The sequence below is a fragment of the Nipponia nippon genome, unplaced genomic scaffold (genome assembly GCF_047370975.1).
Source record: "Nipponia nippon isolate SJK-2023a ecotype South Korea unplaced genomic scaffold, ASM4737097v1 scaffold_1, whole genome shotgun sequence".
In the NCBI taxonomy this organism is placed as follows: domain Eukaryota; kingdom Metazoa; phylum Chordata; class Aves; order Pelecaniformes; family Threskiornithidae; genus Nipponia; species Nipponia nippon.
The window spans coordinates 119652690-119669036 of record NW_028262290.1 but is presented as its reverse complement, the minus strand read 5'-3'; the positions used below and the strand labels follow the sequence as shown (position 1 = coordinate 119669036).

At 38.8% G+C, this 16347-nt stretch overlaps 1 protein-coding gene across 6 annotated transcripts in view; it reads left to right on the top strand.

The window, feature by feature from the left end:
• Nucleotides 1-16347, top strand: part of DNAJC13 (DnaJ heat shock protein family (Hsp40) member C13) — a 57697-nt gene that overhangs the window by 31810 nt on the left and 9540 nt on the right. For all 6 annotated transcript variants that reach the window (XR_015707413.1, XM_087769852.1, XM_087769844.1 and 3 more), the window contains 21 exons: nucleotides 268-470; nucleotides 952-1036; nucleotides 1525-1679; nucleotides 2647-2692; nucleotides 2912-3066; nucleotides 3734-3935; nucleotides 4599-4714; nucleotides 5580-5658; nucleotides 6261-6396; nucleotides 8260-8444; nucleotides 9015-9089; nucleotides 9292-9411; nucleotides 10284-10463; nucleotides 11371-11538; nucleotides 12165-12278; nucleotides 12619-12735; nucleotides 13300-13477; nucleotides 14578-14669; nucleotides 15040-15139; nucleotides 15610-15684; nucleotides 15845-15957. Coding sequence is in view for 5 of the 6 variants with exons in the window: in XM_087769852.1 (XP_087625978.1) it covers nucleotides 268-470; nucleotides 952-1036; nucleotides 1525-1679; nucleotides 2647-2692; nucleotides 2912-3066; nucleotides 3734-3935; nucleotides 4599-4714; nucleotides 5580-5658; nucleotides 6261-6396; nucleotides 8260-8444; nucleotides 9015-9089; nucleotides 9292-9411; nucleotides 10284-10463; nucleotides 11371-11538; nucleotides 12165-12278; nucleotides 12619-12735; nucleotides 13300-13477; nucleotides 14578-14669; nucleotides 15040-15139; nucleotides 15610-15684; nucleotides 15845-15957 (2694 nt within the window). In the remaining variant the exon portion in view is untranslated. The remainder of the gene's footprint in view (nucleotides 1-267; nucleotides 471-951; nucleotides 1037-1524; nucleotides 1680-2646; nucleotides 2693-2911; nucleotides 3067-3733; nucleotides 3936-4598; nucleotides 4715-5579; nucleotides 5659-6260; nucleotides 6397-8259; nucleotides 8445-9014; nucleotides 9090-9291; nucleotides 9412-10283; nucleotides 10464-11370; nucleotides 11539-12164; nucleotides 12279-12618; nucleotides 12736-13299; nucleotides 13478-14577; nucleotides 14670-15039; nucleotides 15140-15609; nucleotides 15685-15844; nucleotides 15958-16347) is intronic.

The window sequence follows — 16347 nt, the reverse complement described above, 5'->3', positions numbered from 1 at the left end:
ATTAAAGCTAGATAAGAGACTTGATGTTGTGCCAAGAACCACAGCCTTTTTGGTAAGGCTGCCTACCCCTCCATGCCCCAGTTATGTTGCAATTAACCCATCAATTTTTACTTCATGTTTCCTGAGAGTTATAAATACGTTGGAATTTCATGCGACTGTAGTAGTCTGTCATACAGCAGTTAAAAGCTTGTCTTGAGTGTGAATGTTTAGGAGCAAAGGTAGCTCTGAATGCTGAATCAACTAAATTCATTTCTAATCATGCAATAGATGCAGGAACTGTGGAACAGTGGAAAGCTGACTTCAAAAACACGTTGCTGGGCTCAAGGTATGGATGGCTGGCGACCGTTACAGGTCATCCCTCAGCTGAAGTGGTGCTTGCTTGCCAGTGGCCAGCCTGTGTTGAATGAGACTGACCTTGCCACACTTGTACTCAACATGCTCATCACAATGTGTGGATACTTTCCCAGCAGGTAAACACTAATTTTCAGCAGAAGTGCTTAACTTTCTGTGGCAGGTGCATAAATTCATAAATTCTATCTTAAAGCTTTTCTTAGAAACCAAGTAGTACATTAATGAACTGCATTAAAGAGCCTTTGACATAGTAGTAATTAATTCTGCAGACAAATAGAGAGTTTGTAAATGAGACAATACTAATGTTGTGAAAGGGACTGCAAGAATGAACGCACAAGCTACATGCGTTTCTGATGCACAGCAACGTAGTCTTAGTCTTGCAGGCAGGCTCTTGTTTAAGTTAAAAACAAAGCTGCTTTAATGCATGATATTAAACTACACTTATCAAGTCTAACAACAAACTTTGAAGTTAAAAATAACACTGAATATTATGATCTCAATAGCCTGATACTTATAGCTTAATAAAGTTGTTCATTTTTGAAGAGGAAGGCACAAAGGCACATGTGTGCTTACTGCTGTGCCACTTTTTTTTTTTTTTAGGGATCAAGACAATGCTATTGTAAGACCTCTGCCTAGAGTGAAAAGGCTGTTGTCAGATAGTACCTGCCTTCCTCATATCACTCAGGTAAGCAACTCTTCAAAAATGTATCTAAATGAGTAAAAGTCTGACTTACTCTATCATCTTCCCCCTGTGAATGCTTTAAGTGGGACAAACACATCAAATGACATCTGTAACATCCTGCAGATCTCTGGACAAGCAGTTGTTTATTTCACCGGGTGTTACAAATTTCATGTTGTTTCAGCCAATATCTCATTAATTAATCTTCCACCCTTAGAGATACTGAAAAGCCATCTGGACGTTGTCCTTGGCAGCCAGCTCTAGGTGACCCTGCTTTTGAGCAGGGGGCTTCAACAAGATGACCTCCAGAGGTCCCTTCCAATTTTAAACATTCTGTGATTTGAACTTGTTATTTTTAGGCTGAAGTATTCTGTAACTGAAATTCTTCTAAGTTTCCTGGCTTGTCCCAGTACTGAATTAGTGAAAACTTCAATTTTGTCTAGGTAACTTGCACTGCTCAAGCAGCTAATGTAAATGCTTGTTTTTGATTTCAGCTATTACTGACTTTTGATCCTATCCTTGTGGAAAAAGTCGCTATATTGCTGTTTCATGTCATGCAAGATAACCCTCAGTTACCTCGTTTTTATCTGAGTGGAGTTTTCTTCTTTATCATGATGTACACGGGTTCCAATGTACTTCCTATTGCAAGGTGAGGAAAAAGAATAGCTAAAAATCTCTCTTGACCAGTCATGCTCAGAAGGACTGGTGTTCTAAATGCTCCAGGGAGTGTGGCTTGCTAGAACCAACGTGGGATTGCAAGCAAATGCCTTCTAGAAGAATTGCCTCCACGTGGTCTAGTCAGTCACTAAAATGAATGGCTTATGACTGCCAGGGAGGGAACGAGAGCATGTCTAATCATATAGTTCTAACAGTACAACTAGGCATAGCTTATTGTAGAAGGACAAATCGTTACAGGCACTGAAGAGTAGTAATATAGCCTACTGATATGCTAATATAGTTTTTGATAGTAAACAGCTATCAAAAGTGGTGGAAAAATCTAATAGCCTGGTTTAGTATTGAAGCCTAAAACAGGTAAATCAGTCTGTACTGCCTGACCCAGATGCACTGCATGTGCAGGTGGCTATTGAAGTTCATTCCAGTGCTCTTCCTCTGAATTCAATAGTTCATAAAAAGCTATTGTACAATTCCAGTAAAGTCTCTTCTATAGCGAAATGCATTGAGGAATGATTGCGTGTTTACACGATGACTCTAGCGTAACAGGACTGTCAGCAGTTAGTGTAAGGTCATCGTGTTTCATCCCTGCAATGGTGATCTAATGGTGGAGGGAGAGGTTTGTAGGGAAAGGTTGTCTGTACCTCAGTGAGCTTCATTGTGGTGGTTTTTTTTGTGTGTGGAGAAAACAAGCTTTCAGGAACAAGACTTTCAAACTGAAATGATGAACATAAGGCAACATCTATAACATGGGGGTGCTGAACTTGGTAGAGTTCCCAAGGATTTGATGGACTTTGTACAGAGATTCATTCAATTGTTGCTGTTACTCTTTTATCTCAAAGTAAATATATGACACTTTCCAGCTGGACTATGCTGGTCTGCTTATCTTTCAAGGGTGCCTTAAGTATCAATTAAACAGAAAATAACTGCTGTTTCTCTTCTAGGTTTTTGAAATACACACATACAAAACAAGCTTTCAAATCTGAAGAAGTGAGTAGATTGCGAAAGTAACTACCTCTGTTTCCAAATAGTTTTGCGGACCACCTGTAGTTATTTTAACAATACTTGCTGCTTGTTCTTTTTCTAAGCTCTCAAGAGTTAGAATTTAAGAACTTTAAGGGAAAAGGGGGAGGGTTTTTTAGATCTCAAGTTTGTTAGCAAGACTGAAATCAGATTACCTTTGAAATGCCAATGCGATCTCTTCTGCAGACAAAAGGTCAAGATATAGTTCAAAGAAGCATACTTGGACATATTCTTCCTGAAGCAATGGTGTGTTATTTAGAAAACTATGAACCAGAAAAATTTTCTGAGATATTCCTTGGAGAATTTGACACTCCTGAAGCAATTTGGAGCAATGAAATGAGGTAACTGTTTTCTGTCAGAGGGACAAATAAATCTGAACTACATCTCATGCTGAAGAGGTGTTGTCTTTGACATTTCTAAAGAATGCTGTAAATACCTGGATTCCATGGTTTCGTTACTTCCTTCTGTTTGCCTTCTGCAAGGGCAATGTCCTGCATTACCCTTTGCTTCTATCAAAAATAACAGGAGCGGGGAGTGGAATTGGTAGTGGGAAGGGGAATATTTCCCTGAATATCTGACAGCATGCTTTACATCTGCCTTTTATTGTACTTGATTGAGTTCCTTTCATGAGTGGAGACATCACTATTTATGTGGACTGCTTTATACTTACTTTACTAATTTATTACCAGCACGTGTCTAGGGGAGAGACCTCTAATACATTACATATACATATACATACCTTAAAAACATTTTTAGGGTCTCCCAACAAGTAAAGAGATGTTGAGGGAGGGCAAAAATGTCACTCTACATTGTTTTTAATAAGCTAATTTTCATGTCATTGAAATAGCTTTATAACAGAATAGGCCTGAATCCTAGTCTGAATCCCCTGTGAAATGTGGGAAACTACTAAGGAAAATCTTCTCAGAAGAAATCATTGAATACACTTGTACAGTCACTGAGGATTGAGGACTGCTTGGCAAGCATTAAACCAAACTTTGTAACTTTTAGGCGTCTTATGATAGAGAAGATTGCTGCTCATCTTGCTGACTTCACCCCTCGTCTTCAAAGCAATACAAGAGCACTCTACCAATACTGTCCTATCCCAGTTATCAACTATCCACAACTGGAAAATGAGCTGTTCTGTAATATTTATTACCTCAAGCATCTCTGTGATACACTCAGATTTCCAGACTGGCCAATTAAAGATCCAGTAAGTAAGAAGTATTTGGGGATTCATTTAGTTCTTGATCTTTCAGAGCCTTAGAAGTGGTATTTGTAACAAAAATTAAGGACATCAAATGCTAGATTTGTTGCAAGTAACTGATTGAGCCTAATTTTCAGTTCATAAGCAAATATGTTGAACACTTCTGTCTTGAAGCAGAACAGTCTTCATGCTATATAGCAACCATGTGTTAAGTATATCCTCCTTGTGGTGACTACTAAAAAAGCAAAATAAAGCATCCAAGAAACTTCAGTGAGTGTTTCAATGAACCTCAAGTGATTTGGGGGGGGCAGGGAATTATCACTTTTGGATTCTTGTTTGTCCATGCTGGACAAGAAATGGAGCTAACATTAACTGAATTGGTGAGATCTTTTTGGTACAAGTCTATGGTCTAGATCTTTCTAAGCAGCTTTACTTATTCATGTGGCTTTGTTGCAGTTTTTGTAGTATCGAGATGTGAACTGCATATCCTTTAAGTGATTCTCCCTCTTCTAATGTGACTCTTACATAGACATTTTAATCTTAAGGAAAAGGATTAGGTCTTTGAACTTAGGGTATAAGGATTCATTAATAAAGCAGCACTTTATTAAAAAAAGATGATGTGTACTGGTGTCAGCATAAATGAAACACTAATAAATTGTAATCATTTAGGTTAAACTGTTGAAAGATACACTAGAAGCTTGGAAGAAGGAGGTAGAAAAGAAGCCACCTACCATGTCAATAGATGATGCTTATGAAGTCCTTAACCTTCCCAAAGGGCAAGGCCAGTAAGTTGTTTTCAGTATTTAAAGTTGTATAACTACATTTACATAAACTCCATACACTGAACAAACTGAAATTTCTTATCTTGGTACTTGCAACCAGTTAGTGGTACCAGTTCAGTTATGTCTAGCACCCACTTCTTTCACGGTGGAAGATTACTTTATCTAAAAAGAAACAAAGCTTGAAAATCCAACTCCAGTGCTTGAGAGAATAATTTTGAAGTGTTCAGATAAACTGGAACTGGGGAAAAAATTCTTTGAGCTCTGCTTCAAAGCATTCACCAGGCTGTTTTACAGGACAAGCATTAGACTCAACCATAGTGAGCAAAGAATATGGCAGAACTTGAATATGTTCAAAATGGAACTTGGTTTCTCTAATCATCCTTCTTCCCCCTGCCAAGTATTGTCCTTTTTCTTGGTGATAGTATCCTTGGGATATTTTACCTCCTATCTTGCCACTGATTTCTGACTTCAGGCCTCTAGAAAAGAACTGACAGCACTTTGTATTTATCCTTCAAGAACAGTGCAGTTACTACAAATCATGAACTATTAACTTTGACCACTTATAGCTCATTTAGACTCTTCATTTAGAAGATTCAGGGACTTCGAGCACCTTCTGGTTAGTATATTCAGTACAAGATATACTAAAATACGTTCTATTTCTAAAATTTCTTTCTATTCTGTGGCCACATGATTACCCCCATTCAGTGTCAGCTGATGAAGCAGATTTTCAAATTGAAATGAGAGCTTTGTAGTTTTCACTTAATTGCAGTTACTATTAGTACTGTTGTCAGAATACAGTCTTAGTTTTCTGGTTTTTTTTTTTTTTTTTTTTATATTACTCAATGTAATGGGACTTGTTTTCTCATAGACATGATGAAGGCAAGATCAGGAAAGCTTATTTCAGGCTGGCACAAAAATATCACCCAGACAAGAATCCAGAAGGCAGGGTATGTATAACACAAATTTATGGTGTTATTAAAGTGGGTACAAATTCAACTCTTATGTGTATTAAGAACTCTGAAATGCCCCCTTATATTTTCTTTCTCCCTTTTAAAAGCTATGCCCTAGATGAATACCAGAATACAGATTAATACTACAGATGAGTAATTTAACTGATGTCAATCAAGGAATATTAGGATTTCTACAGTGAACTGATGTAATCAGGTCAGACCCACATCTCAGAAAGCATCTAGTTTAAAAGAGTTACACAGGACCTGAATAGGCTAATTGCTTCCTTTCAAAGACAGACTGCATCCTCTGCCCATTCTTACAATCAATTAAACTGTACTTACTACTTTAGTCATAGTGGAATTGACTTAGTTTTAGTCTCTTGCCTATGGCAGAGTTTAGGAGACAAAAGAAAACTGATCTGTGAACCAGTGTTCTTAAGGTTGTTTGGTGTATTTTCTGAAGTGTAATAAGGCAACAAAACTAGCGTTGTGGCTAATAACCTGGAACGCTTTATTTTACCTGCATCTAAACTGATGCTGCAGACTTGTAATTTAGGGGGTTCCCAGCAACTCTTAAGACTATTCTTCTTTATTTGCAGGATATGTTTGAAAAAGTTAATAAAGCTTATGAGTTTCTATGCACAAAGTCTGCCAAGGTGACAGATGGGCCAGATCCAGAAAACATAATTTTGATCTTGAAAACTCAAAGCATTCTCTTCAACAGGCATAAGGAAGGTAAGCATGCTGTCCCAGAAGAATGTTTTATGTTCATTTCTTTAGTGGCTATCGCAGTCAGTTTTAATCTCTGTTCTTGGGTCTGTTCTGTTGATCTGGTTTCTGGCTTGCCGCAGCATTATGTAGCTGTGGTAAAGGGCTTCAAAACAGGACTTTCTTCCATGAAATAAATTCATCTGCAGTAAAACTTAATTCAAAAAAGCATGAGTAGCTTTTTGAAATTCTCTGCACCAATACTAATCAGTTTGAATCTTCCTCCATATATAACTTAGACTTACAATTCTGGCTACATAGAAGAGTCCTCAATAGTACTCGGTCACCCAGATGACAAATTCTGGGTATAGAATCATTAAGGTTGGAAGAGACCCTTAAGATCATCGAGTCCAACCGTTAACCTATCACTTCCAAGTCCACCACTAAACCATGTCCTCAAGCACCACGTCTACCCGGCTTTTAAATACCTCCAGGGATGGAGACTCGACCACTTCCCTGGGCAGCCTGTTCCAATGCCTGACCACCCTTTCGGTGAAGAAGTTTTTTCTAATATCCAACCTAAACTTCCCCTGGCGCAGCTTGAGGCTGTTTCCTCTTGTCCTATCACTTGTTACTAGGGAGAAGAGACCGACCCCCACCTTGCTACAACCTCCTTTCAGGTAGCTGTAGAGAGCAATGAGGTCTCCCCTCAGCCTCCTTTTCTCCAGGCTAAACAACCCCAGTTCCCTCAGCTGCTCCTCCTAAGACTTGTTCTCTAGACCCTTCACCAGCTTCGTTGCCCTTCTTTGGACATGCTCCAGCACCTCAATGTCCTTCTTGTAGTGAGGGGCCCAAAACTGAACACAGTACTCGAGGTGCGGCCTTGCCAGTGTCGAGTACAGGGGCACGATCACCTCCCTGGTCCTGCTGGCCACACTATTCCTGATACAGGCCAGGATGCCATTGGCCTTCTTGGCCACCTGGGCACACTGCTGGCTCATGTTCAGGCAGCTGTCAACCAACACCCCCAGGTCCTTTTCGGCCAGGCAGCTCTCCAGCCACTCCTCCCCTAGCCTGTATAAATGAGACTGTTTGTCTGTTTTTTAATAGCCACATGAGTGTAATCTTGTGTAAGTTCCGACTAGTGTTAGTCCTCTGGTGAGTGTACTGCAACACTAGTTCACTAGTTCTTTCACAGCCCAGCTGGGAAAGAGGCATAGCTAGAGTACCCTAACCCTTGGCTCTAGCTGCAGTCCCTGGTTGGCAGCTTCTGGCATGCCCAAGTCTTGCAAAGTCAACAGTGTTACATTATAATGGTAAACTAAGAACCTCATATGCAATCGTAGCTCTGTCAGTTGTGTGGAGGCAGTGACAACATTAATGTAGACTTTTATATAGGTTGGCTCACAATCAGCTCTATACTGCAAGATGAAATTGTTCTTCAGCACTGCTGAACCCTGAAGGAATGAAAAATATAATTATGTAAAGCATACGATTGCCACGTCAAACTGGGAAAGGTCCTTACAGGCTTATTGTTAGAGAGTCCTGGCCTAAGACAGACAGATGAAGCTATACTTGTGTTTCTCTGGAGACAGACAAGCATCATTTGGAAGGCTCTGAGCTTGGGGGCTTGCTGAGCTGGACATAAGTCTTTTTAATCTTAAATGAGTTCTTTCCATGAAGCTCTGTCAGCTTCTAGCGTGAGCAGTCTTATGTGACAAGGAGTCAGATTGTGTGGACTGCTCAGTCTTGCTCCAGTTTTCCCAAGTGTTGGCTTTCTTTGACTCCTAGTCCTTACATATCTGATATATCTTCCACTGATAATTATGCGGTGGTTTAAATTGCTTAGACTCTGCATATATGTAAACTTTGACTCTCTTTCTCTTCCAGAGTTGAAACCTTACAAGTATGCGGGCTATCCTATGCTGATAAAGACTATTACCATTGAAACATCAGATGACCTCTTGTTTTCCAAAGAATCTCCTCTGTTGCCCGCTGCTACAGAACTTGCTTTCCATACTGTCAATTGTTCAGCATTAAACGCCGAAGAATTGAGAAGAGAAAATGGAATTGAGGTAAATGGAAAGAAATGTATTGAAATTTTTTTTTTTAGTCTAACTTTTCCACAGCTAAAAGTCCTGGATCCTCAATGCATAGGACATCAGATGCAACTGAGAGTCACTTTTGGTCTTATTGAGACACTTGTCCGTTCTTACTGCTCTTTTCTGGATGCAGTAGGAAAAGCCTCTTGCAGAGTATGCCCCCTTTCTGGACCTAGGCTTGTCTGTTGAACTGTGGATAAGCAAACTACATATGATGTTGCTATACTTCTTTACAAAACTCTATTAAGAGCTGCATTCTGTATGTGAAAGAACAGATAAACATGAACGAGTCAGTTGAGCAGAAGGGCTTTTCATTGTGTACATTAGCTCAGCTGTGAGAATGCTATCAACTTTAAAGCACCAAATGCGAGTACCAGCACTTGCAAGGAATTTTGCCCCTACAAACCAATTGAGCAAGTGGCAGGTTTTGTCAAATGTTTCCCTTCAGCCACAAAACATTAGCTGATAAACCCTTTTTTAATTTCTGCCAGCTTTTGTCAGTTTTTGTTGTGACTGAACATATGTGTCATCCAATCCTCACAGGTATTGCAAGAAGCATTTAATCGTTGTGTAGCAGTCTTGACTCGTTCTAGTAAACCAGATGATATGTCTGTACAGGTAAGTTGCAGCAACTTTAACTGATTGTAACAGCTTCTTAGAAGACTATACATACATATAAAATATTTTTATATATATATAAATATCATAATAAATATAAGTCTGTATATATAAGATATTGATATAGTATTATATTAAAAAAAGGATTGTAAACATGCATTTCCCCTCTACTTGGAACCAATAAAATACTGCTTTTTTGTAGGTATGTGGATATGTTAGTAAGTGTTACAGTGTAGCAGCTCAGTTTGAGGAATGCAGAGAGAAGATCACAGAAATGCCTAACATCATTAAGGACCTCTGTAGACTACTATATTATGGCAAGGTAAGAGCTCCCTTCCTTTGCCTAAATGGGTATTTAACTGCTAAATGTTTAGGGGAACGTTCTGTTTTTGAGAGAGAGCACAATTGCAGAGACTGATCAAACCCTTCTGTAAGATCCCAGCTAATCATTATGGGATACAGAACTCTACTGCCTTGTTCTCAACACTTGTATTTGAATCCATGTAGTGGACTTAAAGTGCAATCACTGTAAAGATTCAGCTATTTTTGCCTTTTAACTGACTTACTGGTTTATTGTACTAAATCAGCAGATAAAAGTACTAGAGCTAGATCTTATGTAAGCAGATAGACTCCTAAATCAGCATAAACTCTGGGAACAGTATTCAAGAACTTCTGTTGCCATTCAGCTCTTTAGAACTTATCTCATGTTATATAAATGCTGAATTTTGTCTGAATTAAGAAAGGAAAGCTTGTCTCGAACTTTTCATATGGGGTATGTGAAAACAGAAGACTATAGAAAACAGAAGACTATAAAACCAGATTATAGTAATTGACTATAGGTGCTTGTCTGTTCTTTAGTCCCTGCAAAACACATGTATTGCCATAAAAAGCTCACCTGGGCATCTCTGCCACCTTCTTGAATTGTGTTTTCCACCAGTTCATCAATGCTTCTTTCTAATCATATGAAATAACTATCAAGTACTCTTCCTTTGAAGGATGCTGACTAATTAGCCATGTTCTTGGCCACGAGACACTTCAACTGCAGATGTTCTGTCTACTTCAGTTTTCATCTTTGTGCTGCTTAGATAGTACTCTAGAATTAGCAAGTTGTGGCTTTAAGCCTTTGTTTGGTAAGGAAGCCAGTTGGCTTTCTTTAGTCACCAGTACTAAGGCAAACTCTTTTTCCTTCCTCAGAACATACCACGAGTAGCTTCTTTGGGAGTGGAGTGTGTTAGCTCCTTTGCCTTAGATTACTGGCTACAAACGCACTTGTTCCAAGCTGGCGTTCTCTGGTACTTACTGGGTTACCTCTTCAACTATGACTATACACTAGAAGAGAGTGGTATTCAGAAGAGTGAAGATTCAAATCACCAGGTAATGTTAACAAGGTGCATGGTTTCAGACACTAACGATTGTTGCTTGCCATCTCTTATTAAGAAAATAAGCGTATTCAAATACTAGTTAGAATCATTGAATTACATGAACAATAATGTTAACAGAGCAGTTTTGGAAGGGGATTTTTGTGTAGTAGTGTAAATACTGTTGTTTGGGTTTTGTTTTTTTTTTTCTTAGAGTTCATGTTTTGAGTCCAAGTGTATAAGCTGCCAAAACCTGTATTTCCTAATAGACTTAATGCAAGAGATTTTTATCTACAGTGAAGAGTAAAGAAGTAAATTTGTGCTATCAGAAGGAAAAAGTCCTTTTTTCTTGAGGCTCCACTGAAGGGGCTGTCTACTGATACCATGAACTTACCCGAAGTGTCTGCTTTAGGACCATATTGTCCCTTTGCCCCACAGCTACGTAAGAGGGTTCACACTTCCATTTCCTTAAACAGTGACCCACTAAGTATGGCATTTCTTCCTCAGCTACTGGATGAGATGAGCTTTGAACAGTCTATTGTAGTTATTAACTCTTGTATCACTGTCATAAAAGGCTTATTATGCTGATACTTGACTGTGCTAGCAGGAACTGTTGTCTGGTCAGAAGCTATTACACTAAACAGCTTCTGTAGTTTTTAGCTTATCTTGATGCCCCAGTTTTTCCTACTTATCAGTGTTCGTGTCTAACTGCATTTATTAAGCCCACAACACAGTGATCATATTGTGCTCTTCTGCAGCACTTAGTGTTTTATTAGACATCAGTGCATAATTAGTGATGCAGATAAATAGGGAATACCAGTTCTGTTCATTCTGGTGCAGAAGTGTTGAACAACTCTTTCTAGCTATTCTAATATTTCTTCAGTAAGCTCTAGCTTTTTTATAACTGTCTTTGTATTTTTCAGGAGGTAGCAAATAGCCTTGCTAAGCTCAGTCTCCTGGCCTTGAGTCGCCTCGGAGGGTATCTCTCTGAAGAACAAGCTACACCTGAAAACCCAACGATCAGGAAAAGCTTGGCTGGAATGTTGACACCCTATATTGCAAGGAAACTTGCTGTGGTCAGTCCTACTGAGGTAGGCATCTGTTGGCCAAAACTTTCTCTATTGATTTATGGAAGGAGTACCTGGTCACTTCTAAAACACTGAACTCTTAGATCAACCTGATACAGAGAACAGCACTATGGTTGTTTTTTTTTCTTTTCTTTTCTTTGCAATTGGAGTAACTGCAAGGAAAAGAAACTGTTTCAGCCTCAAACACTATGGACAGGAACAGTACCCTATAGAATAATATTTGCAAAACAAATATGGGAGCAAAGAAGTTGAGGTAATTGTTGAAGGCTTAAGGATATCATGATAATGGAGAGTAAAGAGAGTAGTTTATCCTTTAATGGGGCCAAGGAAGTCATCTACAAAGAGATGATGCAGATAGTTGCTCGCTGTCAAAAACAGGAGAATCTGAAATAAGTGTGGCTCGAAGCAGAGTAAAGAAAAATTAAAATATAGGTTGTACTGTACCAAATAACTTAAACATACTGTTTTTCCAGTGTATGGAAAACATGACACTTCAAACCTGCTTATGAAATTAGTCTGGTTGTTAATGAGATTGGATTAACTTATGTCATGAAACACACTGATTACTGTGCGTAATGATCGAGAACGAAGTTGTAAACATGTACATTGTGTAATTCCTTATTTCTTAGACTCTGAAGATGCTTAACAGTAACACAGAGAACCCCTACTTGATCTGGAACAATGGGACAAGAGCCGAATTACTTGAGTTTTTGGAATCTCAACAAGAAAGCATGATTAAGAGAGTAAGATACTCTTTACTTTAAATCCTGCTACTATTTTTTTTTAACTGTTTCATGTTTTGGTACAGCTGCTTGTGATATGGTGGTATAATTAATACAAGCATCCATTGTTGTCTACTCCTAAGTCAGTTTCTTCATTCAGTAGTCTTAAAAAGAAAACCAAAAACCTACACAAGCAAACTCTTATTTCTTGTAATGTTTCAATCTGTCTTGAGCTTCTGACTTTTGCTAAAGCTTTAAGTTTTCTGATCAAGTATTGTTTATTTCATTATCGGGTTATAGCTTTACACTTTCTACAAAATTAGTTTCTAACTGAGCTTGTGCTGTTTATCTCTGCTTAAAGGGGGATTGTGACAAGAGCTATGGGTCTGACTTTGTCTTCAGTGACCATGCAAAGGAACTTATTGTGGGAGAGATTTTTGTTAGAGTCTACAATGAGGTCCCTACCTTCCAACTAGAGGTGAGATGTAGCTAAAACCTTCCTGTTGAAACTATATTTGGAATGTTACTTCTTCCTCTTTATCTATCTTTTAATACAAACAGAATGGAGAAAATACGGAATCTTACGGAAATTCCCTTCAACGTGATCAGCATGTTATGGGATATCTCTCTATTGGAGTAAAATAAATTAACAAGAACAATGAGTTTGTCATAAGAAGTGCTGCTTTGGATGGCTTAATGCCTTTTGTCTGCAGTGCAAGCTTGTAGAGACTCAGGTTTATTCAGTAATTCCAGGAGGTAGTGATTCTGCCTAGTGGCTTTGCTGTCTGCCTATATATGTGGACAAACATAAACCTTAAGAATGCTGTTGAAGTAGTGGCAGCTTTCTAAGGGTATGTTTAGGTACAAATAGGGTTAATGTGCTCCAGATGTTATGGTGATCAGAGTAGAAAAGTGTTTCCTGTCTGCCTGTCTGGAAGAAAGGGATATATGAAATGTAGGAAAAATTATTTGGATACACTTTCTTCTAGTGTGAATACTGTTGCATCACGCAGTTAAAAATGCTCTCATCTCTAATTTAAAGCTTCCTAAAGCATTTGCTGCAAGCCTCTTGGATTACATAGGCTCACAAGCACAGTACCTTCATACGCTAATGGCAATAACACAGACTGGGAAAGTAGAGTCCAATCAACATGGAGATCGGTTACGGAGAGTTGAAATGGCCCTGGAGGCTCTGAGAAACGTGATAAAACACAACCCAGGTAGGCTTAAAAATGAACTTCCCTGATAGGCTTTCTTGTGGACAACCTTAAAATACGTGGACCTCTGTATTCTTTATCTTCCAGTGAGAAGGAAGCTTGTTTTGCTGGCTAACAGACTTTAGCATTGTTAATAAGCCACATAGGCTTGCTTTTTCTCCCCCCCCGCCCCGGAGAACATTGTCAGTAGATGTATTAAAGTTTTATGTGAAATCCAGGCCTTATCTATTTTCTTCTCTGAAACATTGGGTTTTAGCTCTAATTCTAGCCCGCTGTTGCCAGGAAGACTTAAACCTCTTGGATGAAACTTTTTGTAATCCTTCAAAGCATTGTAGCTGATTTTTAAACTTCCTTGCATCAAAAGAGCAAAAAAGAACCCCCCTGAGCCAAGTACTGCATATTATGAAACACCTAAAAACATGGCAGGGCCTTACTAAAGCAGGAGGAGAAGATACTCTTGAGAGTGAGTAGCTAATACCAGCAAAGATTTATGAGCAGATATCAATGTACAGACTGGAAAAGCCTGCGACATGATTAGGATGTTTTCCTACTGTATTATGTGTTAGTTCTAAAAGCAACTTATGTTACTATCGTGGCTTCTCGTAATAGGTAGTTAGATTGTTCTCAGACTGGATTATCTGTATTTGGCAATTATAATCCTGAGGGCAGCTGTTACTGCTGCACATAGCAACCCTACTCTAAGCTGGGAGAATCAGAAAGGGCAAGTGTATTTGAAGACAAGAAGTACTGATAGCCAATGATAAATAAAATAATTGAACTTGCTTAGTTGTCTTGTAAGAATGCAAGTAACTATGTAGTCCAAGAACTAGCTCAGCTACCTGCCTTACAGGGAGTAAGTATCCTCTCCTTTTGAAATACTGTTGACCTGAGACTTTGTGGAAACTAGCTTAATAGACAGGACTCATAATTTTCTAATTCTGCAGCAGGTGCTATCCTGTAGGAGCTGTTATAACTACTGTGGCAGACTGTATACAGACCTGTGGTCTCTAACACTTCTTCGTATAGTGAAATGTGGGCTTAGGATGGCCTTCAGTGAATGCTTTGGCTAACATGAAGACAGTAATTTATTTGGTCTCTTGCAGGTTCTGAGTGTGAATGCATAGGTCACTTTAAGTTGATATTCTCCCTTCTGCGTGTTCATGGAGCTGGCCAGGTGCAGCAGTTGGCTCTGGAGGTAAAAAAAAAGCCAAACCAACAAACCAAACAAAAAACCCTTAAACTCCTCTGTCCAGATGCTCCACATAATCGGCATCAGCAAACCTGATTGTGTAACTGTTAGAGTAGCACCTAAAAAGTATCAGGATTGGGGTTCCAAGGCGTCAGTTCCTCCTTGGAGGAACAAGTGATAGCTTCTTGTCTGTGTCTTTGCTCCCTTCTTCCCTGAGGAGACAAGACAATTTGGTGGCAGGAGTAAACATTGTAAATATTAGCTATATTGGCCAGTGAGGTGCCTGACTTGATCATACACTACATCTTCTGGACAATGTCTAAACAGCTAGAATATAATCAAGTGTTGTTTCTGTTTTTTTTTTTTTTTTTTACAGGTAGTGAACATAGTAACAAGTAACCAAGACTGTGTTAACAACATTGCTGAGGCAGTGGTTCTTGCTAACTTACTGGCACTCCTGCATTCCTTACCTTCAAGTATGTACCATATAATTCTTAGTCTTGCAAGGCAAAGGGTTTCCAACTCAGAAGTTAATTAGAATGAAGCTGGCTGAACTTACTACTGAGTTTTAGGTTAAAACAGCATTTCAGTGGGGATGGTTTAAAAAAAATGTTCTATTTAACCTGTTTGTCGTCTTAAATGTGCGAGCTGAAACATATGAACTGCAGGTATTTGCATTGTGTTTGAATAGCATAGTATGTCATAGACTAATCCTTTTAGGGAATTTAGGTAATTGACATCTAATTAAGAAGTTATGCCGTACTAGAATGTATGATTGATTTGACATTCCTTAACTAACTGAGTTTAGCCAGAAATCCTGAAGCTTGCAATTGTCATAAGCTTTATTCAGTTTTCATGCAGCTTTCTGTTAAGATCGGTTTGGTTCATCTTTGATTAGTTACTAGTCTATATGGCACAAAGCTCGTAATACTTTTTATTTTGACAGGTCGACAGCTTGTCCTTGAGACTTTGTATGCTTTGACATCTAGCACAAAAATAATTAAAGAGGCCATGGCAAAAGGTACAGTACTACATTGAAAGCAAATGTTTTTGCAACACTGGACTTTAAATACAGTGGCCAGATCTTACTCTTCTCTTTAGAATAATCAGTGTGGAATTGGTGAATTCATACTACTCATGACACGAAAAAAATTTGAATGTTTTCCTATCTCTCTGTACAGGTGCTTTAATCTACTTACTAGACATGTTTTGCAACTCAACTCATCCACAGGTCCGAGCCCAAACAGCAGAGCTTTTTGCCAAAATGACTGCAGATAAGCTGGTGGGTCCAAAGGTAGGCATCTTAACAGCTCTTGTTGGAACACTTACCTTGATGTTACCAGCCTCTCTCTGAAGATGGAACAAAAAAACCTTCTGTGACCAAAACATTCATGTGAAGAGCGATCTGGCTTTTTCAAAGTAGTTAACTCAATCTGTGAGCAGGCTTCTAGAAGCAGTTGTACTTATTGTAACTGCTATAAGCAGTTTGGTTTCCTTTTGTAATGGCTTTAACATTAGATACCTAGATTTCAGACCTGTCGTTGGCTACCGCTGTTTAAAATGATAGCACTGTTTTATTTTGTGCTGTTAGGTTCTAGCAACTGGCATTATAGCGCTACAAGTAACTGGACTTATTGGAGTTCTCTATTTTTCTGTCAGTTTGACTTATGGTATACTAAATGTC